Source organism: Styela clava, chromosome 8, assembly GCF_964204865.1.
Source record: "Styela clava chromosome 8, kaStyClav1.hap1.2, whole genome shotgun sequence".
NCBI lineage: Eukaryota > Metazoa > Chordata > Ascidiacea > Stolidobranchia > Styelidae > Styela > Styela clava.
In genome coordinates, this window is record NC_135257.1 from 9,896,932 (window position 1) to 9,918,497 (window position 21,566).

Consider the following 21,566-nt stretch of genomic DNA (forward strand, 5'->3'; position numbering starts at 1 on the left):
TCGCAGTTTTCACACTTATGAAGTGAAAGTCCACAAGGATAAATTATTTGTGCACGCGAAAGACAACTCTCTTATTTGATCTGAATGCAAAACAGATAGCATTTGCGTTGCTCTCCGGCTCATTATTTTTGGCCGACCTAATATAGTAACATTTTATATACTAGAATCCTGCTCGAACAATTTACTATTTACTTGGAATCTCACAGAAAATCCGATAGTGTTAGTAACATGATATGAACGCACAGACAAAAATACACACATACAACCAACTCGTCTACATATACTGTAAATGTCGCATCGATAATTCCATATACAGCCAAAAATATACAAGTACAACCAACTCATGCAACTCGTGCATAAATATCCAATTTATCGATTTGATATTGCATGTATTGAAATGTGACTTATCACAAATGCAGTGCACGAGCGACTAACAAATCGAATTAATGCAAGACCGTGAAAGGCAGTGGCGTAGCATCCACCCCCGCGGTCGCGGGAGGGCCCACAGCGCAAAGGGGCCCAAGCGGTTAGAATTTAGAAATTTAAGCCGCAAAACCAAAAGCTGCATTGCAAAACCAATAATGCACATCTTATAACGTTGATGTTAGTTCTGCTCAAATCGTCTTAAATCCTAACAATGCCAGGGGGCCGTCGATTTTCGGCGTCTTGTGGTATGATCGCACCGGCAAAATTACGAAGGCTGTCAGAATGATGTTGAAAGCAAAACCTCTCAGTGGCGCACAGAAACGCAGAAAAGGAAGCACGTATGGAAAAAATTAGAGTAACCAAGATAAACGGCAAATTTCAGGTTACCATTGCCTTTTAATAGCGACATGTTGTGCTTTTTGACGAAAAAAAGAAGTTGTTTTAGCTTATTTAGGGTCATTTCCACGAAATATTTTTGCAGGGGGGCCCAAGAGAGTCTTGCTGCGCCACTGGTGAAAGGGCTATAGTTACAGAAGGTGGCTTAGCGTCGGCGTATGGCCGGCCATACGGTAGGAACTGCGGCAACGTATAATGAATATTTCGGTTATTTCCGGAATTAAAACGTTGTCTCGGTGTGCTTTATGAACTATTAATAAGTGACACGGAATGCAGCGGCGAGTTGGTAACGTGGCCTCAATTTTGTACTGCCCAGACGCTCAAGTCGCAACTTGAACCATTAGTCCGGCAGAATCGGGCCTTAACATTGTTTTGGGACATAAAGTTTTTTTTATTGTTTAGATATAATGTATATGACATATATAATGATACCCAGGTGGGTGTGGAGTATATAATGTTGAGCAATTTTTTTTAAGTGGATTTAAAGTATTCGGCCCAGGATGACGCACATCCTGAACCCTAACTTGGTAAACATACAATGTTCAGGTTGTGCGCCATCTTGGTACGAATACTTCAGGAGCGCCTTTTTGTTAAAAACAATTATTTCATAACTACATGGTTTAGTTTTGCATACATGGCAACATTGAATCTCCTTACAATGTCAGAAATTTAATTTTAGTAGAATAAATGGTGGTTTATTTCACTAATACAAGCCAAGATCCATCGACATCATCTAGCCACTTTCTATTGCGCTCTTCAAACTACATTTGCGTTGCCGCGCGCATTTCGTTTTCCTAGTTTAAGCTTAGGGACTTGGGAAATATTTTATTAGTTGAATTGGATTGGAATATTTGACCTCGTCTTTCACTCCGAACAAGGCCATGTAAAACCATCCACTGGTATCTAAAGATGTGTAACGAGTTTTCTTTTGGAAGAACCGCAACCTTTCAGTGCTGCATTGACTTTGGCAAAATTAATATATCCTTGTGGAGATAGAAGGTATGCGTATGCGAAACCGAGATGTGCACCTGTTATGCCAACACAGTTGAGTCAAAGTTTTGAATACTAGTACATCACAAACATCTTCCTGCGTGCTTCGGTTGTACGTAGTAACGCGCACATTTTTGCGCACATGTATCAAATTCCACTTGATTATTGAGCTATAGGTTTTTGACGAGCTTTTGTGTATGATTTCATTCCATAGAATTTGTATGCTGTTCTAAAGAATACTAGTTTCAGCTTTTTCATTCATTCAAACCTCGTGTTAAAAGTAAGTTTTGTAATATTGCGTGTTGGTTTCCAATATTCTTAAATCGGTGATGCCAGTAAATCTTAAATACAAAAAGATCAGTAACATCTGCAATAAAAACAGCAGTACCCTCTCAAATGACAGTTGGGGGATGGATACTCTTAGTATCTGCTCCATCGCGTGCCTCTTACAGTCTTACCAGTTTACATGCGTGTCAATTGGTATCTAAGCTCAGCCAGAGACAAAAAGTTTCGGACTGCAGTTGGCGTGACGAAATGTTTTTAAATATATATTCTACAATAAGATTATTTGATTGTATACTACTGAAAGTTCCACCTTATATGTCTTTTCCCATTGCACTATTCCTTTACTGATATTCGATAATATGAAGCTCACTGACATAGTTCTTAAAGTGTGTAGATGGGTATAATCTTTTCCACGCTGTTCAGGTGGGAATGCGCGAATATATATAAGAATTGCTAATATTGGTTTGCAATGCGATGAAATACCATCTTGGCATTTCTGCCTCTCGCAATTGCTGCGTGTACTTATCGGGGAAGTTCTGTGGCGTGGTTATCAAATGAAAGTATGGGAGTATTTTTTTTACTTCTCTACTACTATCAAACCTTGACATTTTGTGAAAACTTTTTTCCATGCAACCTTTTTATAAAACATCCCCAACAACCACAATTAATTCTGTTATTAAACTTCCGAAACAAACACATCATCAACAGATGCATATATCACCAAGTAGATATTGCTGAATTGATCTTTATTTTACCATTTTTCATGTAATTCTTTTTGGTAAACCTATTATCTATCGTAAATACAGCACATTTGACAATGTTGTAGTGTGCCACTGCTTTTTTTGGCCTCACATATTTGATATTTGTAGTTAGAGCTCTTAGGGCTCTGTCAAACAAAGTTACATACAAAATATTAGTTGTAAATTGCAAAACATGATCATGTTGTTGGAATAACTTGGCATTCTACCACCCGTATATCATTCATTGTTGAGAATATTAATAAAATCATAAAATTTAAAAATCCGTTCTTGTGAAATTTTTGTTGCTGCTAAATTCCAGGGACAGCATGACAACAGGCAAGAGAAGCACGGTCGCCTCTTTTAGTTTATGACAGGGTTTCTTAAAAGGGGACCCCGTCCTCCTTGGAGGCCGCTGATCGGTTATCTGGGAGCACGAACAAACAGATGGAAATGCGAATATACAATTACAATGTATTTTTATAGAAGAGAAGAAGCAAAAGTGTTGAGAGTCTTTGGTAGTTTGAAAAGCATTGGCATGAAACATAAGAATGAACTACATTCTTTCCCAGGGATATACTATGAAATGTAGCAATTTTCTCATGCTTGTTCTCGTGATATCATTATCTTTCACTGTGTCGTCGTGATCATCCCGCTGCCTAACAATTCTCGCCAACAAATAATTGACTGTTCTCCACTGGGTGTATATCCACTTGAACCACTGGCATTAGCAGGCTTGTATTGTTAATTGCAACAAAAACGGGTATTTTGAAATAGTACTCTTTATTTTACGCGCATGTTTCGACAGTATTTCCATATACTTAATATGGGTCGCGACCCAAACTGGGCTCAACAAATACCTAAAAGTGATTGATTTTTTTTCCTAGTAGATTTGGTGCTTGCGTAGTTTGTGCACCAAGATTGCGCACAACCTGAACATAGTATTGTAACAGGTTATGGTTCAGGTTGTGCGTCATTATGATGCACAGGTTTGACGAAAAACACTAATACAAATATCGAGCCGTAAAAAAAATTGCTCAAGGCTGCAAACTCCACACCCATGTAGAAATGATGGGCAATGACCCCAAGATGAATAATCACAAATAAAAAAAACTTTATGTCTGAAATCAAACTTGGGCCAAAAAGGTCCCCTTATCTGCCGGACTACATGTGCAAAGTTGGTTTATATAACAGTGTGACTTGCTAGCATTAAACTTTGAGTGAATATTACGTTCATTACATAAAACGCCATTGGTTGATCCCATTACTGTCAGAGATCCCTGTTCATTAGTATTTATGTTTTACATTATTTTATTGTTTCAATCTTTATGAAACTACGCGATGAGAAACTTGGATTAAATGCCCAAAACAGAGGTTAAACACCCTACTCGCAAATGTGAGATGGAGACAAGTTCTGGAATGAGTTCCCAGTAGTACGTCATCAAAGGCCATTACCGAACTGCGGTCGATTCCGTTGGAGGAGTTTTTAAAAATTCATAAGTAGGAAACTAAGTTGACTTTATGTAAATAGCAAGCGTCAAAAATTCTGTGAAAATATATAGACTCAAATTCATTAAAAAAAAATTTCCGTGATTCCAGCTTTCGATCTCTAATGTTTTTGTGCCTTTCTACATGCACAACTCATAAATACAACGAAAAACATATTTATGCCAACAATTCATCTGCCGAGGATGCCATCGTGGCACAACAACGGTTATTTCGATACACTTAAATAATTTAGTTTCAATGATCATGGTGGTTCCATGTTTGTAGAAAATTCTCTGCAATTCGGAGAAGTGTTTTGTGCATTATGCCACCTTAGAGATGGACATCTACTTTATACCCCATCAATTGAAGACAGATGCATTTTCTTCAAAACCTTCGCTGTGCCCCTGGTTTTAAGTCTTCAAAATGTTGGAGTTCGACGGAAGCTCACGGAACGCAGTAGGCCGTAGGGGTTCGACGGGCTTGCAAAGGTTAAAAACAACTGGACCTATCAGTGAGAGATATTAAAGGTGACGTAACAGTCAAAATTGTAGTTATTTGGACACTTTTTTCCGCTCAGACAGATTCTTTTCTGGAGTTGCCAAAATTGGCTCGCTCATGTGCCTATGCTAGCTATGTGCCAGGTATTTTTATGTTTCTAATCAAATGAGAAAGCAATGCTCAAAATATATGGACAGGAAGGCCAAAACGAAGTAGTGAAATTTTTTGTTTGTACCGGTTACGGTAGTCTACTCCCGACTTCGCTGACCATGAGATCGCTGAAATGCGATCGCGTAACTGCCACAAAGTACACAATTTTCAATTTTGAAGACGTCATCACACAAAAATTTAAAGTGAAAAACGAATTCCACAGAGCACACATAACTTTATGAAATAAATAAAGAACAATAATTTTCCAAAACGATCCATATGATATCCCATTGTGGGTGTGAAACAGTTTTCAGTCTGTAAGCGCCAACTCCTGGCAACACTTTCAACACTGCCCAGTTAAGATGCCCATCGTCTCAAAGCGGTAGACCTAGAAACCTATCAATTTTCATACCGCCAGTCGGAAACAGATAAACAGATATTTCTGCTTACAATCAGAACAACAGTAATACCTGCACGCACAGTTGTGGCCTTGTTGGGTACAAGTCTATTACCACGAAGATTATATTTAGGAAATTTTCATGCCGGACCTCTACCCATTTTGCATGCTAATTTGTCTTAATCCGGTAAAGGCGTTCCGACTTTGGCGGAATAGAAAGATGCGATACTTCCTACTAGCCTAGCAGTAGATGAACAAACACCATGACATGATAATTAACAAGAGAGCTGTGCTCAAATATATGGACACGAATTTGGATGACGCAATAGCTAAAAATAAAAGTAATAGCCCTCTAGCCAAAAATGAAATCTTTAATCACTGAAAATTTCAAAACAATTGGTCCAGTAATCAAAGAGAAAAGCGACTTTCTAAAAACGTGTCAAAGAACAACAAGAACAACAACAACATAATATTGAAATGATCGTTATGTCCACTGACGTGTCCAATTATGGGCAATTGTGTGCTATTACCGAAAACTCCCTTTTGGTGAAAATTGGACTTGGCAAAACGCTTGTATGGTGACGACTAGCCTACTAAATCTAGGGGCTTCTTTGCCCGAAGGTACTATTGCAGAGAATTTGTGATCGAGTTACTCATTGTATATATATATCTAAATGCTAGAAAATTTTTGCGCAATTTTTGTTGCGGAGTATTTTTGCAATTTTGCGTGTGCAGAATCGTAATTTTGTTTCAAAACAAACATCCCCTATTAAAAATGGCAGCGAACTCTAGCCTGGTCTATCAAGTGTTTTAGGCTACGTAATTGAATTATTGCAATTGAAACTTTTGACCGCTATCAAAATTAGAAAATAAATTATGTGGTATTTTGAAAAATTTTAAGGGAAATATAAAACAGGTAGGAAAAACTGGCTGTTGCTCTAAACCAGGGGTCGGCAACCTACAGCCCGCGGGCCGGATCTGGCCCGCGAAGCAATATAATCCGGCCCGCGACGCTTCACTGATTTATAGTAACAAATTATAGCTGTTTTGTCCATTATATTCTTTACGCAAAAGAATTTACGTGTAGACCAGTCTTTGCGCGCTGCTTAAAATTTAACCTCTGATCTGTGTGATAAAATGTGATTCATCGGTCATCCATTCGATTTTTAACTTTCTAAAATATGTGCGTCCCGCCAATGACTTGCAAGCTTTAATTTTGGCCCGCGAGCAACAAAAGGTTGCCGACCCCTGCTCTAAAGAGAACTTTCACAAATAGTTCGGAGTTTTTCTAAATTGATATTTTGGTTGAAGGTATTTCTAACAAACATTAGTCAAATCAGAATGCCAAACGTTAAGAAAAAGATAAATTAGGAAGTTGTAAAATGGACGAACCATGGAAGGCATTGAAGTTCTGCAATATTTAGGTAGTTTCATGTCCCCATTTTATTGCAACAAATGCAGTTTATCTCAGTTAATGCGAACTTCAAGCATGGGTGGGTGAGAGATATGCCGCCCTCGCATATTATAGTCGGTTATGTATAAAACCTAAACTTCGCGATAACGGATAAAATTTTGCCACCGCTCCAGGTTTTCCTCTGTTTTGCTAAGAGAAAAGTTGAAATTTTGATTTCAAATATGGATTTCGCACTCGACTGGGTTTTAACTTTCTATTTATGTTCAAAGTGCAAAAAGCATGGCTTTCTGAGAGCGTCAAATTTTTTTCGCTGATGTTTTTGTTCTGTTTTCAGATTTTTAAGTATAAACAACAATCAATCACATGGCTCCCGTATTCACATCTTTCAACTTGATTGCAGTCACCATTTGATAAAATGCAATACAAGCACCAACTCTTTTTCTGCAGTTATTGACAGTTCTGCCATAATGACAGTTCTGCCATAAACAGTTAACCGGTTAATCGCTTTCAGGTGAGTAACAGTTATAATAAATTTTTGTCTAGTGATCTTCGATTTACGGGATCATTATTAAAACTTCAACTAGAAAATGCAGCAAAACACTTCCAAACTGTGATTGCTAGTAATAAAGATGTAGCATTACTATAGAGTATCAGTTACTGACCAGAATAGGGTGTCCATGATACAATAAAAATTGAATGGCAGTAATTTAGGAAAACCCCTTAAATGGAATTCGACAAATAAGGATTGTATCTTAATTTTACTTGTCGATGTTGATTCACGTTGCGCCGTTGACACCAATAGCGGTTGAGCGTAAAATTTCCCTGCTCAGCGTGTTTTCATCAAAATTCTCACCAATAATACCATAAAACGTTGTCTCGAAATGGCTATAATGTAAATGGAGCGCAGCAGACAAGCGTTTTAAAAACATTGCAGTGCAAAGAAATTCGGAGTAATTAATCAATGTTAACTTTTGTTAAAAATAGAAAACATCGGTATTATCCGTTCAGATCGTTGATAAAACTTATTTACATTGGTAATTTTGAAAATGTCAAATGCAAAGGTACTTTCTGGCGTGAGGATGTTATTTTACCAATTAGTGAACATTAGGAATGATTATAGCGTGTATAACTCATATGCACATCATGTTTCATCTGCCCATGAAGCATTCTGTTTTCACGTATGCTTGAGTTTTGTTTTCACAAGATTTTTTGCGGCACTGCTTAAAAATAGGCGGAATAGTTGAAGCATATCGTCACGCTAATAACCGAATTGCGTAAGTCATTTTTGGCGATTTTGAGTTTTTTTTATAAAATAGGTATTTATGTAATGCTGCGCACCTGTCTGTTAACTAAGATTTTATTTTAAGAATTCCGAAACCCATAAAAATGGAGATTTAGTATGGCATGCACATTTGTGCAATTGTTTCGTCATAATGAAGTATCGTGGTTACAGCAGGACTATTGTGACGTCACAAAGGTAAAATAACCTCTGCGAAGTATTTTCGAGTTTTTGCATCTCGGATTCTAGCTTAGCGCGCTTTTATTTGAATTTATACTACAGTATAGGAAGACGTGCATTTGTGATCATCACTGTCCGAGTCCAATTCACCTTGATTGGCTTTTATATTGGGTGCATTGCTGTTTTATTCTTTATATTTAATCTTAGTCTTATTTCGGTGGGTGTGCAGAACGTGTTATATTGAAGATATATATATTTTTAAACCTAAAAAATAATGTAATTGAAACTGATTAGCTATTTTGGGGATTAGACATTGTAGATACTGAGAATTACATTCGTTTTTGTAATGTTTAGTTTTCAGGACTGGTGCATATAGTAAAGTTGCAAAATTGCGTATGTCCCCAAGTCATAGACACATTTCTGCCTAAGTCACAGTGCGCCATTATGACGTCACTTAACTGCTTCATACAAATTAACTTAAATCCGGCTACGATCAAAAAATCTAACCATGGCAGATTATTGACTCTTAATGGCATAACAATATCATTAGGAAGTTTCTTACGTTTTTCTCAAAACTGCTAAAAATGACTTACGCAATTCGGTTATTAGCGTGACGATATTTATTTATCGTTGATTTGCTTTAAACAAAATGCTCAATATATATATCTCAATAATCGTATGATAAAAAGATTGCAATTAGGGGCTCGACGAGATTGAAGGCAGTATGAAAAGTGTTATTTATGCTTTTGTAAAGAGACATACATTAAGGTCAATTATAAACTCAGAATACATAACTCTGATAAAATGGAAATGGAAGATTCGTTACATTTTGAAGTTCCTTTCACACTGTTATTTAGACAATGGAAAGTAGATAATACAAAAGGTAAAGTTTTTTTTAATTTTTGTTGAATTTTAATTGTGAATTGACATTGATAATGTTCACAAAATAAATTATTGTAAAATAGTCTACTTTTTATACATTCTATCTACGCAAAGGTACAGTAATTTTTTTCAGATGCAATACTTTCTTGCCTCCTGCTGATGATTATATCGTTGTTGTACGAATGCTTAAAATACGGCCGATTCCACCTCAACACCGTCTTAGGAAAAGCAATCAACCATACGGAAGGGCGGGCAACATCCAAAGTGATTAGAAAGGTGATTCATATTTTGATTGATTGATAGTTCAGCATTTCTATTCACTGAACTCAAACTGTACGTTATGGTATCATAATAAATCAAAATAGCACCAGTACATTCAAAACTCTAAACAGATTTTACCTATTGCTTTTGTTTTTATTAAAATAAATCAGTGCATACAAAAACAAACACGTAAGCTAATGACTATTGGTGTATAAAAAGTATAGTGTCGATGACCAATATGATAGAATGAAGTGTGATAGGAAACAATTGCCACGTATTTTGTTTGAGACTACCTATGTGGTTCAGTGTTTTATGGCCTACATAACCAGCCACATTTATGAAAATTTCCAATAATCATGAGCGAACCATTCACTATTTACGATTGTTAGTGCAGTTGCGGGTGAGGAGACAGAGTTTAAAAATTGTGATCGTAGCTTCATTCTTTCAAAAACATAAATGTTTAGTTTTCGTATTTCTAATATCTGCAGTTAATACACGGTCTAATATTGTTAGATTTGGGGAATTTGATCTTATTTAAAACTTACTTAATTGTTTATGAAATGCCATAAAAGCATAATACAATAGATATGCAGAAAAAAGTATATATATTTGTATGTTTCAACAGCACATCACATTTGTAATAAACTCACCTATTTAGGGCTCAATATTAGAGAATTGTGTGCTACCTTATTCATGATCGGAAATGGTGTTTATGCGGATTAAATTTTGCAGGTTTTATGAAAACATCTCAAATTTTCATAAAATAATATTCATAATAAAATCTAAAATTTCAGGTTTCCACTTCCCCTTCATGCCAATGCGTACCGATAAATAGTACCAAACAACCGATTCGTACTCCCAAAGTAAAAAGATCGAAGTGTTCATCGATTAGAAGGTAAAAGTCAGTGAATATTGATAACGATACATACTTAAACTGCATTTTAAGACGAGGATATATGTTTTCCAATATTATTCCAATAAGTTACTTGTTGAAAATTTTTATATTAATTTTCTAATCTATATCTTTTCTTGCGCTATATTTGTCTGTAAATAGAATCTATAGTTGAGTGAATGAAATGCGTAATTGGAACACAATTATGAATGGAAGTAGTAGCCTATCACGTGTTTCACCTATAACAAAAAAGCGCTCCTTATATTTCTCTCTATATAAAAACTACATGGTTATTCTCGTGGTCTTCTTTTTACATCACATTGACTGTCAATTTCATTCGTTATAATCCGTTACCTTTCATTTGAACAGATTTTTGAAGTCTTCAGTCCTAATATTGCACTTGACTTGCTGCCTCATGTACGGGCTAGAAATGTTCATATCACTGTCTCTTATGTTGTCGGCAATGTCATTTCACATTGGTGTAATAGTCAGCATAGTTGTTGGAGCAGTGTCGGCAAAAATTATTCTGATGTGGCCAAGGGGTACAAGACCAGTCAGCGATAATGTGTTAAATGATACTCAATGTCATTAGAAGCGACGATGAAACGACGCTTGACATGACTCAGTTTTGCACGAACAATAGAAGAATGATCAATCAACGTGAAGTTAAAGCGTTCTCTACCAGACGCTATTTACTCGCCATAGTTTATAGCTGTTTCTATATTTCATGTTGTTCCATAATGATTGCTTATAGTACACATATAAAAAAATGTCTTTCCATTGCAGCATTTGACATGATTCCAATTATCGGGTGTCCGGTTTCAACAAATGATGAACGTGCTCACTTATCAATTAGAGTCAAATTTGCATTTTCCAACTGTTTTTGTATGCCTCAATATCGTATTTCGGAAACGAATACCCGCATTTAAACCTGAAGCATATTACATATGGATAGAGATAGTGTCAAGACTGGTCTTACTCATTGGTCATTAATCCTTAACTTAAATGTGGCTTAAATATGTCAGTAATTCTACTAAGCTGCATTTAATCTTTTGTCATGCTGGTGATACATTTTTACCAAATTTTTCGAGCCCATCATCCTCTGATATGGAGTATTTATTGTGTTGATGAGTTCTCAACAAAACATGCCCTTCCCCAATAGTTTTCTGTGATTACATCGATTTTGTTGAAGTATTATTTGACAGACCAACTTTTCTAATAATCATTTTCAATGTGAACCTTAATCACATCAGCAAATAGGGTGGGAGTTGACCTCGATCACATCATGGTCGTATCGCGCCCTCCCGTCAATACCAAAGCAATTTTATTTGTGTTACTGTTACGTATTTATTTTTCGTATTGATGACTGTTTGTATGACAAAATAATATATACGGTATCTCTCTCTAAAGAAACCATCCATAACAGGAATCACGATTGTTACAATTTTGCTATAGGGTCATCTGGTAAGATAAATCGAATATCGCTCAATCGTGCTTAGGGACAAGAATATGAAAAACGCAAGTTAATTTGACAACAGTTTTTGTCTTATCTTAAAGCGATGATGTTGCAAAAATAATGCGTTTCTATTGACCTATTGATACATGCGCGTGGTGCGCCTAATAAGGTAGTCATTTACGTCAGATCAATGATACGAATATATATATAAATTGTTTTACTTATGATAACCATTACGGTATTGATAAAAATCCAGCGTCAAATGAGGCAATGACGTGTGAAAAATTGTATTCATTACATCTTCGGTAGAAACCAAGACAAAGCGCTATGGATCATTATATACATAAAAAATATTTAGGTCACACTTTATGATAATATATATTACTGGCCCGTATTCTAACGTGTAAGATTTCATTTTAAATTATTATATATTTTGAATCAAATACCATGCGTTAAGTGTGTAGATGACTTCTAAACATTCTTAAAATTGTTCGATTCGTTTTTTTAAATGAAAATGAACACGTTCAAAATTTTGAAACTTGTTTTGGATTCGTTCCAACGCATACTGCAGAATACGTTTTGTACCGATGGTATAAATCTCTTACGTATAAAATATTAAACGCCCACCATGTGCATGCTTTAATTATAACAACAACGGATGGAGTGGGTTTAGTATTAAAAGGCGGCCTTCGAAGCAATTACGATGTTGTAATTAAGCACAGTTTTAAATTCCCTACTGTGATTTATACCTATATATATGAGAGAATCCACTACAGAACGTTTGAAGTATCGTTAAGGTAAGACTTTAAAACATATATTTTGAAATAAGTTAATCGTATGCATAACGTGCCTCATATTTTCGTGTTTGTATTATGCGTTCAAGTAAAAACATATGCGTTTATTGTAACATACAGGTGAGAACATTTCTGGTTCATAGACTTCATCATTAGTAAGTTAGATATTGTATTTTATCATCGCGAGTGATTACGTTATATATACTGTATAGATATATCTGAATCAAACTAGCCGGGAACATTCAAGAGTTTCAATATTCCCTTACTCGCAATATTCATCAATTTAGCCCAGTAAATTACAGCATAGCGCTTATAACAGTTCTGGCAATACCCGAGTTTTAACAAATTTAGATTTGTAATTTCCATTAGGCTGTTTTGGTTCGTTAATATCCACGACAGTTCTCGCTCATGTAAAATTGGATTTTGTTAGCAACCCTCACTAACAGAATGTCCGGGTCTTTTGAACACACTTATGCGCCGTCATTTAAATCATTACAAACAAAATAAATGTTAGCCGTCCGGACTGGGCTGTACTTGCTATATTCACATTCCAAAATTTTTTTTATTCAACTTGCGAAAGCTAAAATTACCCTCGGAATTACTGTGGTCATATATTTAAAAAAAAAATTGGAAAATTTACATACGTATGAAGCGTACTTTTTGTAAAAATAATTAACGAATAGAACAAATTTCGACCTGAAAAAAGTTCCAGTAGTAGATACGGCCAATGGAAAAATGTACTTTCCCCAATCGATTTAAGTTCGACGACCTCATATCTGGCTCTGTTATTGTCTGGTATGAAAGGTAAACGTTCGTGAAATTATACTTTATGAAATTTATGTTTTAAATATAACGGCATATGTATTCTCAAATCTCTTTCGAAAATTTAAATTAAAGTCACCAAAGTACTAAAAACATATGTGCTCATAGAATGTATATATATATATATATGAATATGATATTAAAATTATAACATATTGTAGCTGGAATATTTGACGTTAATATTTTGCATGAACGTATGGAATTTGAAAGACGGTCCAATTCCCCGTTATATTTATCTAAGATTGGTTGTATCAAATTCTTGAACATTTTCTGCATATTTCCATTAAAACTCAACATTGTGTCTTTTTTATTCGATATGTGTCTTATCTTAACCCATATCCCATTAGCATTTTTGACCATCACGTATGTAGTGCAAATTTTACAAAAACTAGGTTATTGTTTTCGGGTATTTCCGGGTTGGAGAGGTCACAGTAACATGAAGTTTATGCCTTTATTCTGATTAAACCATTTTTGCGATCTAAATCTTCTGTATACATTTTTATGGGTATTATACATTAAATCGAACAATATACTATGAAATAAAAAACCTTGGGCACGATCCGCTTGTGTCATTTGTGAGATGAGCAGAGCAGGTTAAATAAAACACTACCGACCTATGATTCAGAATGCGTGGCGGAAATTGAGAACGTTAAGAATAATGTGACAATCAAAATAGAATCTGAACGCTTGGTAAAGTGATGAATAACATATACCGACGCATAGTCTTAGATACCATACATCTGCAGTTTAGACTGCGATGTTACACAATGTTTCACTTCGTTATTAAAGGTTACATATTTGTACATTCAGCAGATGACGCAAGCCGTGTAAAAGTGAGCGAGTCGATGCAACACAATTGAAGGAAATTGACCGCATGTTAATGGGACAACCATGAGGTCACAAAATACTACGCAAGAGCTATTCAGTACTGTAGTTTCGACTTTGCTGGAAGTCACTTCTGAAAAAGGATTAAATGAAGAGGCATTTCGAATTACGGTTGGTAGCATTTTGAACGGAACTACGGTGCGTGAGGACGTGGAAATTTTGACGTCAGCCTCAAATTCTGAGGATACAAACAACACAGTCCCAGTAAAAAATGATACCTTTACCTCGGTGACACCTGCGATTAATCACTCAACTACAACCGATATTTCACTGGCTGAGCTGACAACCTCTTCTGATCCTGACATAGAAACATCGAAGAACATACTTTCTGAATTCACCACCTACATTAGCACCCAAAACAATAGTCAACCAGTTGAATTTGAAGAAAACGAGTCTACTACAATTTCAGTAGTAAGTTCGTCTACAGCAACTTCAGGGCCAGAAACTACACACCATATTGGCCTGACATCTGCTGCTTCAGAATCTACAATTATGTCAACGTTTGAAGGTTCCGGCGTTGGCGAAATATCAACGACCACAACAGATGCAAAATCAACATCAGTTCCTAAAGAACAAACTACTTATGAAAGTGTGACAACTTCTTACGTTATAAGTACTCCTCCGGACCAGGAAAGTACCCAAGCTTCGCTTATTCCAAACAAATCAACAAACGCATTCTACAATTCGACGGCAACCGTCTCTACTAAAGGCATAGAATCTACTTCTTCTGCTGCTCTCATATGGGGTTTACAGCCTCTGCATTTAGGTCTCATCATAGCTGGAGCGGTCGTAGCAATAGTGGTAATTCTTCTCGTGTTGCTGTATTACTGCAAGCGTCAAAAACAGGTACGCCAATTGCTGTCACGTTTTAATATTATTATTATTTGTATTCCACATGCGGTTATTTTCGAAACACCTTGTTCAATGTAATTATCACACTACAAGTGCCTGTGGGGTTCGCTGTGATACAGGTTGGATCGGATATTTAACATTTGTACACTTTGTTGTTAAGGTCTTTTTCAAATTAATGTTTTATGAGCTTGACTTTAAGTCTAATCAATAGTGCCAATTTCACTTAAGGATTGATGAATAATGCACAAGTAATTTTACTTAGATTTTTATTGATATAATGCTCTGCTCTAATTACACATGTAAAAAATAGAACATAAAAAAGCAATTGCAAATTGATGTGAAGCACGTTTAAGTATGTACCAACGAGTACATTGAAAGTTGGAATTTTTGTGATGCCATGCCAAGAGGCTTGAGAAAACTACGAAAGCTGTCATAAAAACAAGTTTGATATGTTTTTATTGCCATAAATATGATCTAATGCGTTACATCTATGTGTTTTGCAGTTGAATGAAATAAAACATAGTAAATCCGCAAGCGATGCGTGGATAACCAGACCAGGATCATCAGGGGTGGCACTGACCGATATAACGTACCGAAATGGATACGATTTCGAAAAAGGAGAATCTGGTTTGGAAGGATTAGCACAAGCACCAGTGGTATGAAAATTTTTTTCTCGTAACAATGAAGTGTTTAGTATTCGATCTATTGAAAATAATAATCGATCAAGGTCTTTTTGATGAATTTTTATTTTGAATATTTCTTCCAAATATTCCACTAGTGCACTCTTTTTCACTAGGTCAATATATTCGCTTCAAACAATGCAGCATTTGATGGAGATGGAGCTTCCTCAGAGGTTGCTTGTTCGCCGTCGCATCGTGATACCCTAGCTGCTCGTAGCAAGGAGGCATTTTCCTCGCCAGAAAAAAATCGCAACAAAAATTTAACCCCAGCACAGATTCCAGTCTTGTCTCCAACAAAGGGAATATCAGATCATTCATCAGTGAAAAGTGAACAGGCATCACTAAATAATTCTGTTGGTGTCTCGAGCGATGATGAGAGCGGGCGTCAGAAATCATTTCTGCACCAGTCATCTTTCTCGCCAAAAAAGACAAAAAATGACACCGATGGTTCGTCGCCGGATTTAATTCCACCTTCAGATGCTCCTCCACTACCGCCAGCGCCTCCAACGCCACCTGCAGCAAGCGCATCCCCCACGCCCGACTTGGCTACTACGGGATCTTCTTCAATTCCTCCTGCTCCGCCGCCACCTCCCGCCATATAAAGGCATTAGATGAACTGGTCTTCACCAATATTATATTTCGAGATCACAATGAACAAAAAGTGATTGAACACTTCAAAAATGAATATCGATTCTCCAGAATCTTCTTTTGATAATTTACGATTCAAGGCATTGAGCTTTGTCGATTGTTTGAATATTCATCATATTACTTTACTTCACACGATTATTAAAATATGGTATTATATCTTTGGAATAACATGCACAAGCATAGTTACAATTCCAAAAACATACGTGGAAATCAGAAATATAATGTTACTTCAAAATTCAAAATAAAATTAACAGAAATATAAATTGATTTACTGCTTATTTGACAAGAAGGTTCAAATTTGGCATAACTATTTTAAGGTTATTACTATTGTTGTTGTTTATTCATTTTTGTATCTTGTTTTGTCGGTGATGGTATTCATGTTTTATTTTTCTATTACCAAGATTAAAATATTTCTTATTAATTATTACTTACTATTCGTTATTGAAATATCTTCTATCGTTTAATAGTTTGAAATTAAAATTTATAAATTGAGAGTCGCTGACATGTGTGATAAATAGGGATGATCGAATCGATTCTTCGTAGAATTTACTAGAATAGATTCCGATGCATTGGAATCTATTCTTATTGTTGACACTTGGATTGCAAACAAGGTACGTTTTGTAATAAGCCCTTCACACAGCTATGCGGAGTTGCTACAGCGCTGCAAACTTCACTATATTTTTACACGCTCCTCCAACTCGCTCGTTTGCGTGGGGCGAGGACACGCGCCACATTTGGACCATTTCGTATCTTTTTTCTCTTAATGCGTTCATAACTCTTATTTAATGTGAGACTAAACTTGTTTACTGTCATTGTCATTGGCCAATTAGTATTCTGGCAGTATAGTAGGCTACTGCACCCGCTTTCGTACCCAATAAAACTGCATTACGGGCCCACACCATACCACATATACAAAATAAACTCTTGTCCTATTCTCCAAAATGGTTCACCATATGATTGAGTCATCGTATTACCCCATCAGCTGCCTTTACCCAGAATAAATAATAATATTCTACTTATTTACAGAATAATTTTGAAATCTTAGCTACATTCAAATCAGCGTGTATGATATATGAACAGGAGTGGAGCACATCGGCGAAAGTTTGGCGTTTGGCACCACTTTAAGGAGATGAACATTAATGGCGTCTCCAAAGTTAATGCTTTTACTGTGGATAAACAATGACTTTTCACAACAGTACCCCATAAATTCTGAAGCAATGTGGTTAGCCGTCATCCTTTTGTTAAATTGCAAGAAGATGACATTCAAAATTGCCGTGAAACGTGTCCGAGTGCTTCAAAATACAAAGAAACCTAATGCCAATAGCGGTGGCCAAAATTTTGCAATTTTTGGAACTATATATACTACTCGATGCCACATTTATTGACTTACACAACAGATGCCTCGACTAGCATTAAGCATGAATCGTATTTATTTGTCACCGAACACATTCTTTCTCAGGATTTCACAATAAATTCATTCGTACTTTCAACAAAGCTGCTTGATGACGAGCAAACCGGAGTAAACATAGCAGGCTGGATGCATGGGATTGTTTCAGATTTTGGTGTTCATATGTCCTGAATACGAGATATAAAACGAAATCCATGAAGCAAAATGCATCAAGAAATGTGGAAAACATGCAGTTGAAGTTTGGAGTAGAAAATGTTTATACATCAGAGATGGAACATCCCGCAGTTCAGCAGACAGGAACAGCAATAGAACTTCTTGAAAGAAAGAAGCAAGAATAAATTGAAAATCTGATCAATGGGGTCAAAATATTTGAATGACAGAAATCTTGGCTTATCAGCGACCCAAGAAGAAATGTTTCGAATGGTGGCAACATCACAGTTGTTGTCCGAAAGTACCTCTGTGTCTCCGCTGTATCAGAAATAGCATTTAGCTCAACGGGTCTTACAACACAAGATATCATGGTAAATTATGTTTTTAAAGGCCACGCAATAGATGGTAAAAATGATCAACATTAGTGGAACTTAGAGGACACGAAATGGACCTATAGATTGTTTTAGTATTATATTCTTGTTGTTAGAATTCATTTTATTCTGTTATAAATGATCGCTTTTCTCTTTTATTAATGGACCAGTTGTTTCGAAATATTCAGTGGTTAAAGGTTGTTGTCGCTAGATGGCTATTACTTTTATTCATTTCAATTTTTTTGTAGGCTTCAGGAAATTCGTTTTTGTATGTGATTGCATCATCAAAAATGAAAATTGTGCACCTTGAGGCGGATCCGCGTTTGCGATCTGGTGGTCATGGTCAGTCGAAGACCGAGAGACTACCATACTGCATACGATTACATACATGCCCGTATTACTTCGTTTTGGCTTTTGTGCCCATATATTTGAGTTTCGCTCTCTTGTTTATTTATGATTGCAGTCATGTATCCTTTTGCATCACCAAAATCGTACGAAACCAACTAAGTTTTGAATTAATCGACAATGTCCACAGATGTAGAATTTAGTGTAGAATGAAGTTGTCGATCGCAATCAATAATTGAGTTGCCCTAAATAGATTATCTAACACAAAATGTTCGAAAGATTTTATTGAATAACATACAAAAGAGATTCGCTCACATAAGTAGAATACACAAGTAATATTGAATCCTAAAGAAAGACAGGTCGAGGTTGGTGTACTATGAATAATTAAATTGTAACCTAAATACAAAGATTTACGTATGGAAGTGGAGTAGGAAGCATTTATCGTTTATTAGCTCAAAAGCTACTGTGCATTGTGTGATGAGTCATACGTGACGCAACACCAACACTTTTGCTTCCAAGTCATATTACGTTCTGATTACAATACACGAAACCATGAAAGTTTCAATTCTCAATACTATCAAATTATCTTCGTTTGTCTATATTTGATTATCAAGTTATTCATCTTCTCGTATCCTAAAAACCATAGGTTTATACATCAAAATTGAAATTTGAGAATGAACCTTTTGAGCAATGACGTAGTAAAATTGTTTCCTGTTTATAATCCTTCGCCGAGTTCACTGTCTGGCGTGAACGACCAAATAACGTAAAGTGGATTAACATCATCTTGACAATGTTGCGTGTGTTTTCATCTCAGCATACGTCGCAGATATAATGCCAAAAACCACTTTATCTAATATATTTGATAGTATAGCTATTGTCAATTAGAGTGGCTATAAATTGCAGGTTTCATACATACAATGCAACTTTAAGAAGCCCCGCTTAAACGGTGTCTCAAAAATGTCGTGTCCCACTTGCACCACGTATCACGCTTGAACCACGTGTCTTGTACCCTTTGTGCCACTTGTACCCCTTGCACCACGTGTCACGCTTGAACTACGTGTCACACTTGTACAACATGTCCCACTTGTACCAATGAACCACTTGACCCACTTTTTTCACGGGCCCCACTTGTACCACATGTCCCACTTGTCGCTAATACTGCGTGCATTTTGCTAAAAAGGTCGATTGTTTTGGTATTATGGTTGGTTAGCGTTGGAAACCATACCATCACTTCAATACAAAAAATAATTGTGCGTTGGATTTACCTTTTTATCCATTTCTTTATATTGCTGCCGAAAGTTTCAGTGTTATCATTATACAAAGTTGTAAACGCGACGCGGATTGTAAAGGTAAATTAATTATGATGATAAATTAATTAATTCAATCGACTTTCATTGTACTAAAATAGATTTCACGTCGTGAGATAATAACGGTTATATCTTAAAAATAATCCGAATGGCGGCATTGCGATTGAACGGATGGTAGTTACAAGTACAGAATTTTCTAATCCGCGAAATGGCAAACATGGGGATTCCTAATGGCGATAACGAATTAACAAGATTGCAAAGATACCTATTAAAATAAAATATATTTAGACAGTTTATCTCATGTGGTTATGTCCACATATTACATTTGTTTTTTTTAGAGTATCAATGTATTTAAAAGTCGTAACGCGAGTTACGTTAGACATAATTAAGTTGATTACCATGGATTGAAAATTATACGCCACAGACAAGTCTCACTCACAAGTCGTTTTTTTAACGAGCGAACAATCACGGCGACTGTTTTATGAGGGAAACGAAATATATGTGATTAGCGAACATAGCTGATTGATTTTATGTACCAGGCTTTCAACTTTCTTTCAACTTGACGTCGAGCATATTAATGCCCCCGTTTGAAAGATGTTGTTGCAATGTTTTCCTGGATATCACCTCAATGGTTTCGGGATACCATAGGTATTTGAAAAAGTCCGATTGCAGTTGGTGAATAAATGACATTGGGATACTTTGTACTCCAGCGCTGTAGATGATCAGAGAAAGAGCAAGGGAATTTAATACAGTGATTCTGCCTCTCCATGACAACATCCTTGGTTTGGTTCGATTAAGGATTTGCCTAATTTTTGTGCATTTTTCCGTCCATGTGGGACTTCAGGTGAAGATGGCGCGGGTTCTGTTCCACTTGGTCTTGACGTAATAATTGGTCTCGTCGTCCCCTCCGTTCGTTCATTTTGTTTCCCAAAGTTGCAGTGCTTCTGTATGTGGCCTGTTTTTTTGCATGTGCGACAAACAATATCGTTTCGTGGTGGACGTCACAATCCATAATCCTTGCGCTTGTTCGCAACAACACGTTTGCTGAAACTATCATAATTTGTAAAAGTGTTGTGGTGGAACATTTCATACTTACACTAGGTTGCAAAGCAATTTACGGTACAATCGATTTAAGTAGTTTAAACCAAGCGTGTGCAACCTTTAATACAGGAGGGCCAGATAAAGATAACTGAGTAAAACCGCGGGTCGCACTTTCATTCAGCAAACTAAAATTTCTGGTAAAAGCAAGCACGAAATTTTTGGTTATTGATAACATGGGTGACAAATTATGACCTGGTCTATCAGTGCCGGAATATAGCCGGGTTGATATCAGATAAATACCGACATGGGCACAGCCAAAATTTTTCCAACGGGGGAGGGGGGGTCAATTCACGACGACGTAAGGCGTTTAATAAGCTGAAAAGAATGCGTCGTTCACAGCGAAATTCCAAAGTTACGTTTAGCCCGCCTCTCTTTACCTGGCGGTTTATAATGAATATTTTGCAAGCCCTATTTCAAATATCGACCATTAATCCGTAGTCAGTTGTACCCACATTTGAAAATAAAACATTAG

At 36.3% G+C, this 21,566-nt stretch overlaps 2 protein-coding genes across 3 annotated transcripts; both read left to right on the forward strand.

The window, feature by feature from the left end:
- The first annotated feature begins 7,126 nt into the window (after positions 1-7,126).
- Positions 7,127-11,825, forward strand: LOC120346387 (uncharacterized). The gene is made up of 4 exons (XM_039416105.2): positions 7,127-9,123; positions 9,256-9,398; positions 10,178-10,278; positions 10,645-11,825. The coding sequence occupies exons 1-4, from the start codon at positions 9,045-9,047 to the stop codon at positions 10,865-10,867; spliced, it is 546 nt and encodes a 181-aa protein (XP_039272039.2). The 5' UTR covers positions 7,127-9,044; the 3' UTR covers positions 10,868-11,825.
- A 382-nt stretch (positions 11,826-12,207) lies between these two features.
- On the forward strand, positions 12,208-16,906 carry LOC120346385 (uncharacterized). 2 transcript variants are annotated; one of them, XM_039416104.2, is made up of 4 exons: positions 12,208-12,528; positions 14,161-15,078; positions 15,588-15,740; positions 15,881-16,906. In XM_039416104.2, the coding sequence occupies exons 2-4, from the start codon at positions 14,239-14,241 to the stop codon at positions 16,364-16,366; spliced, it is 1,479 nt and encodes a 492-aa protein (XP_039272038.2). In that variant the 5' UTR covers positions 12,208-12,528; positions 14,161-14,238; the 3' UTR covers positions 16,367-16,906. The 2 variants fall into 2 exon arrangements, with proteins under 2 accessions (XP_039272038.2, XP_039272037.2); XM_039416103.2 differs by having other exon boundaries at positions 12,209-12,528; positions 14,158-15,078.
- Positions 16,907-21,566: the final 4,660 nt, after the last annotated feature.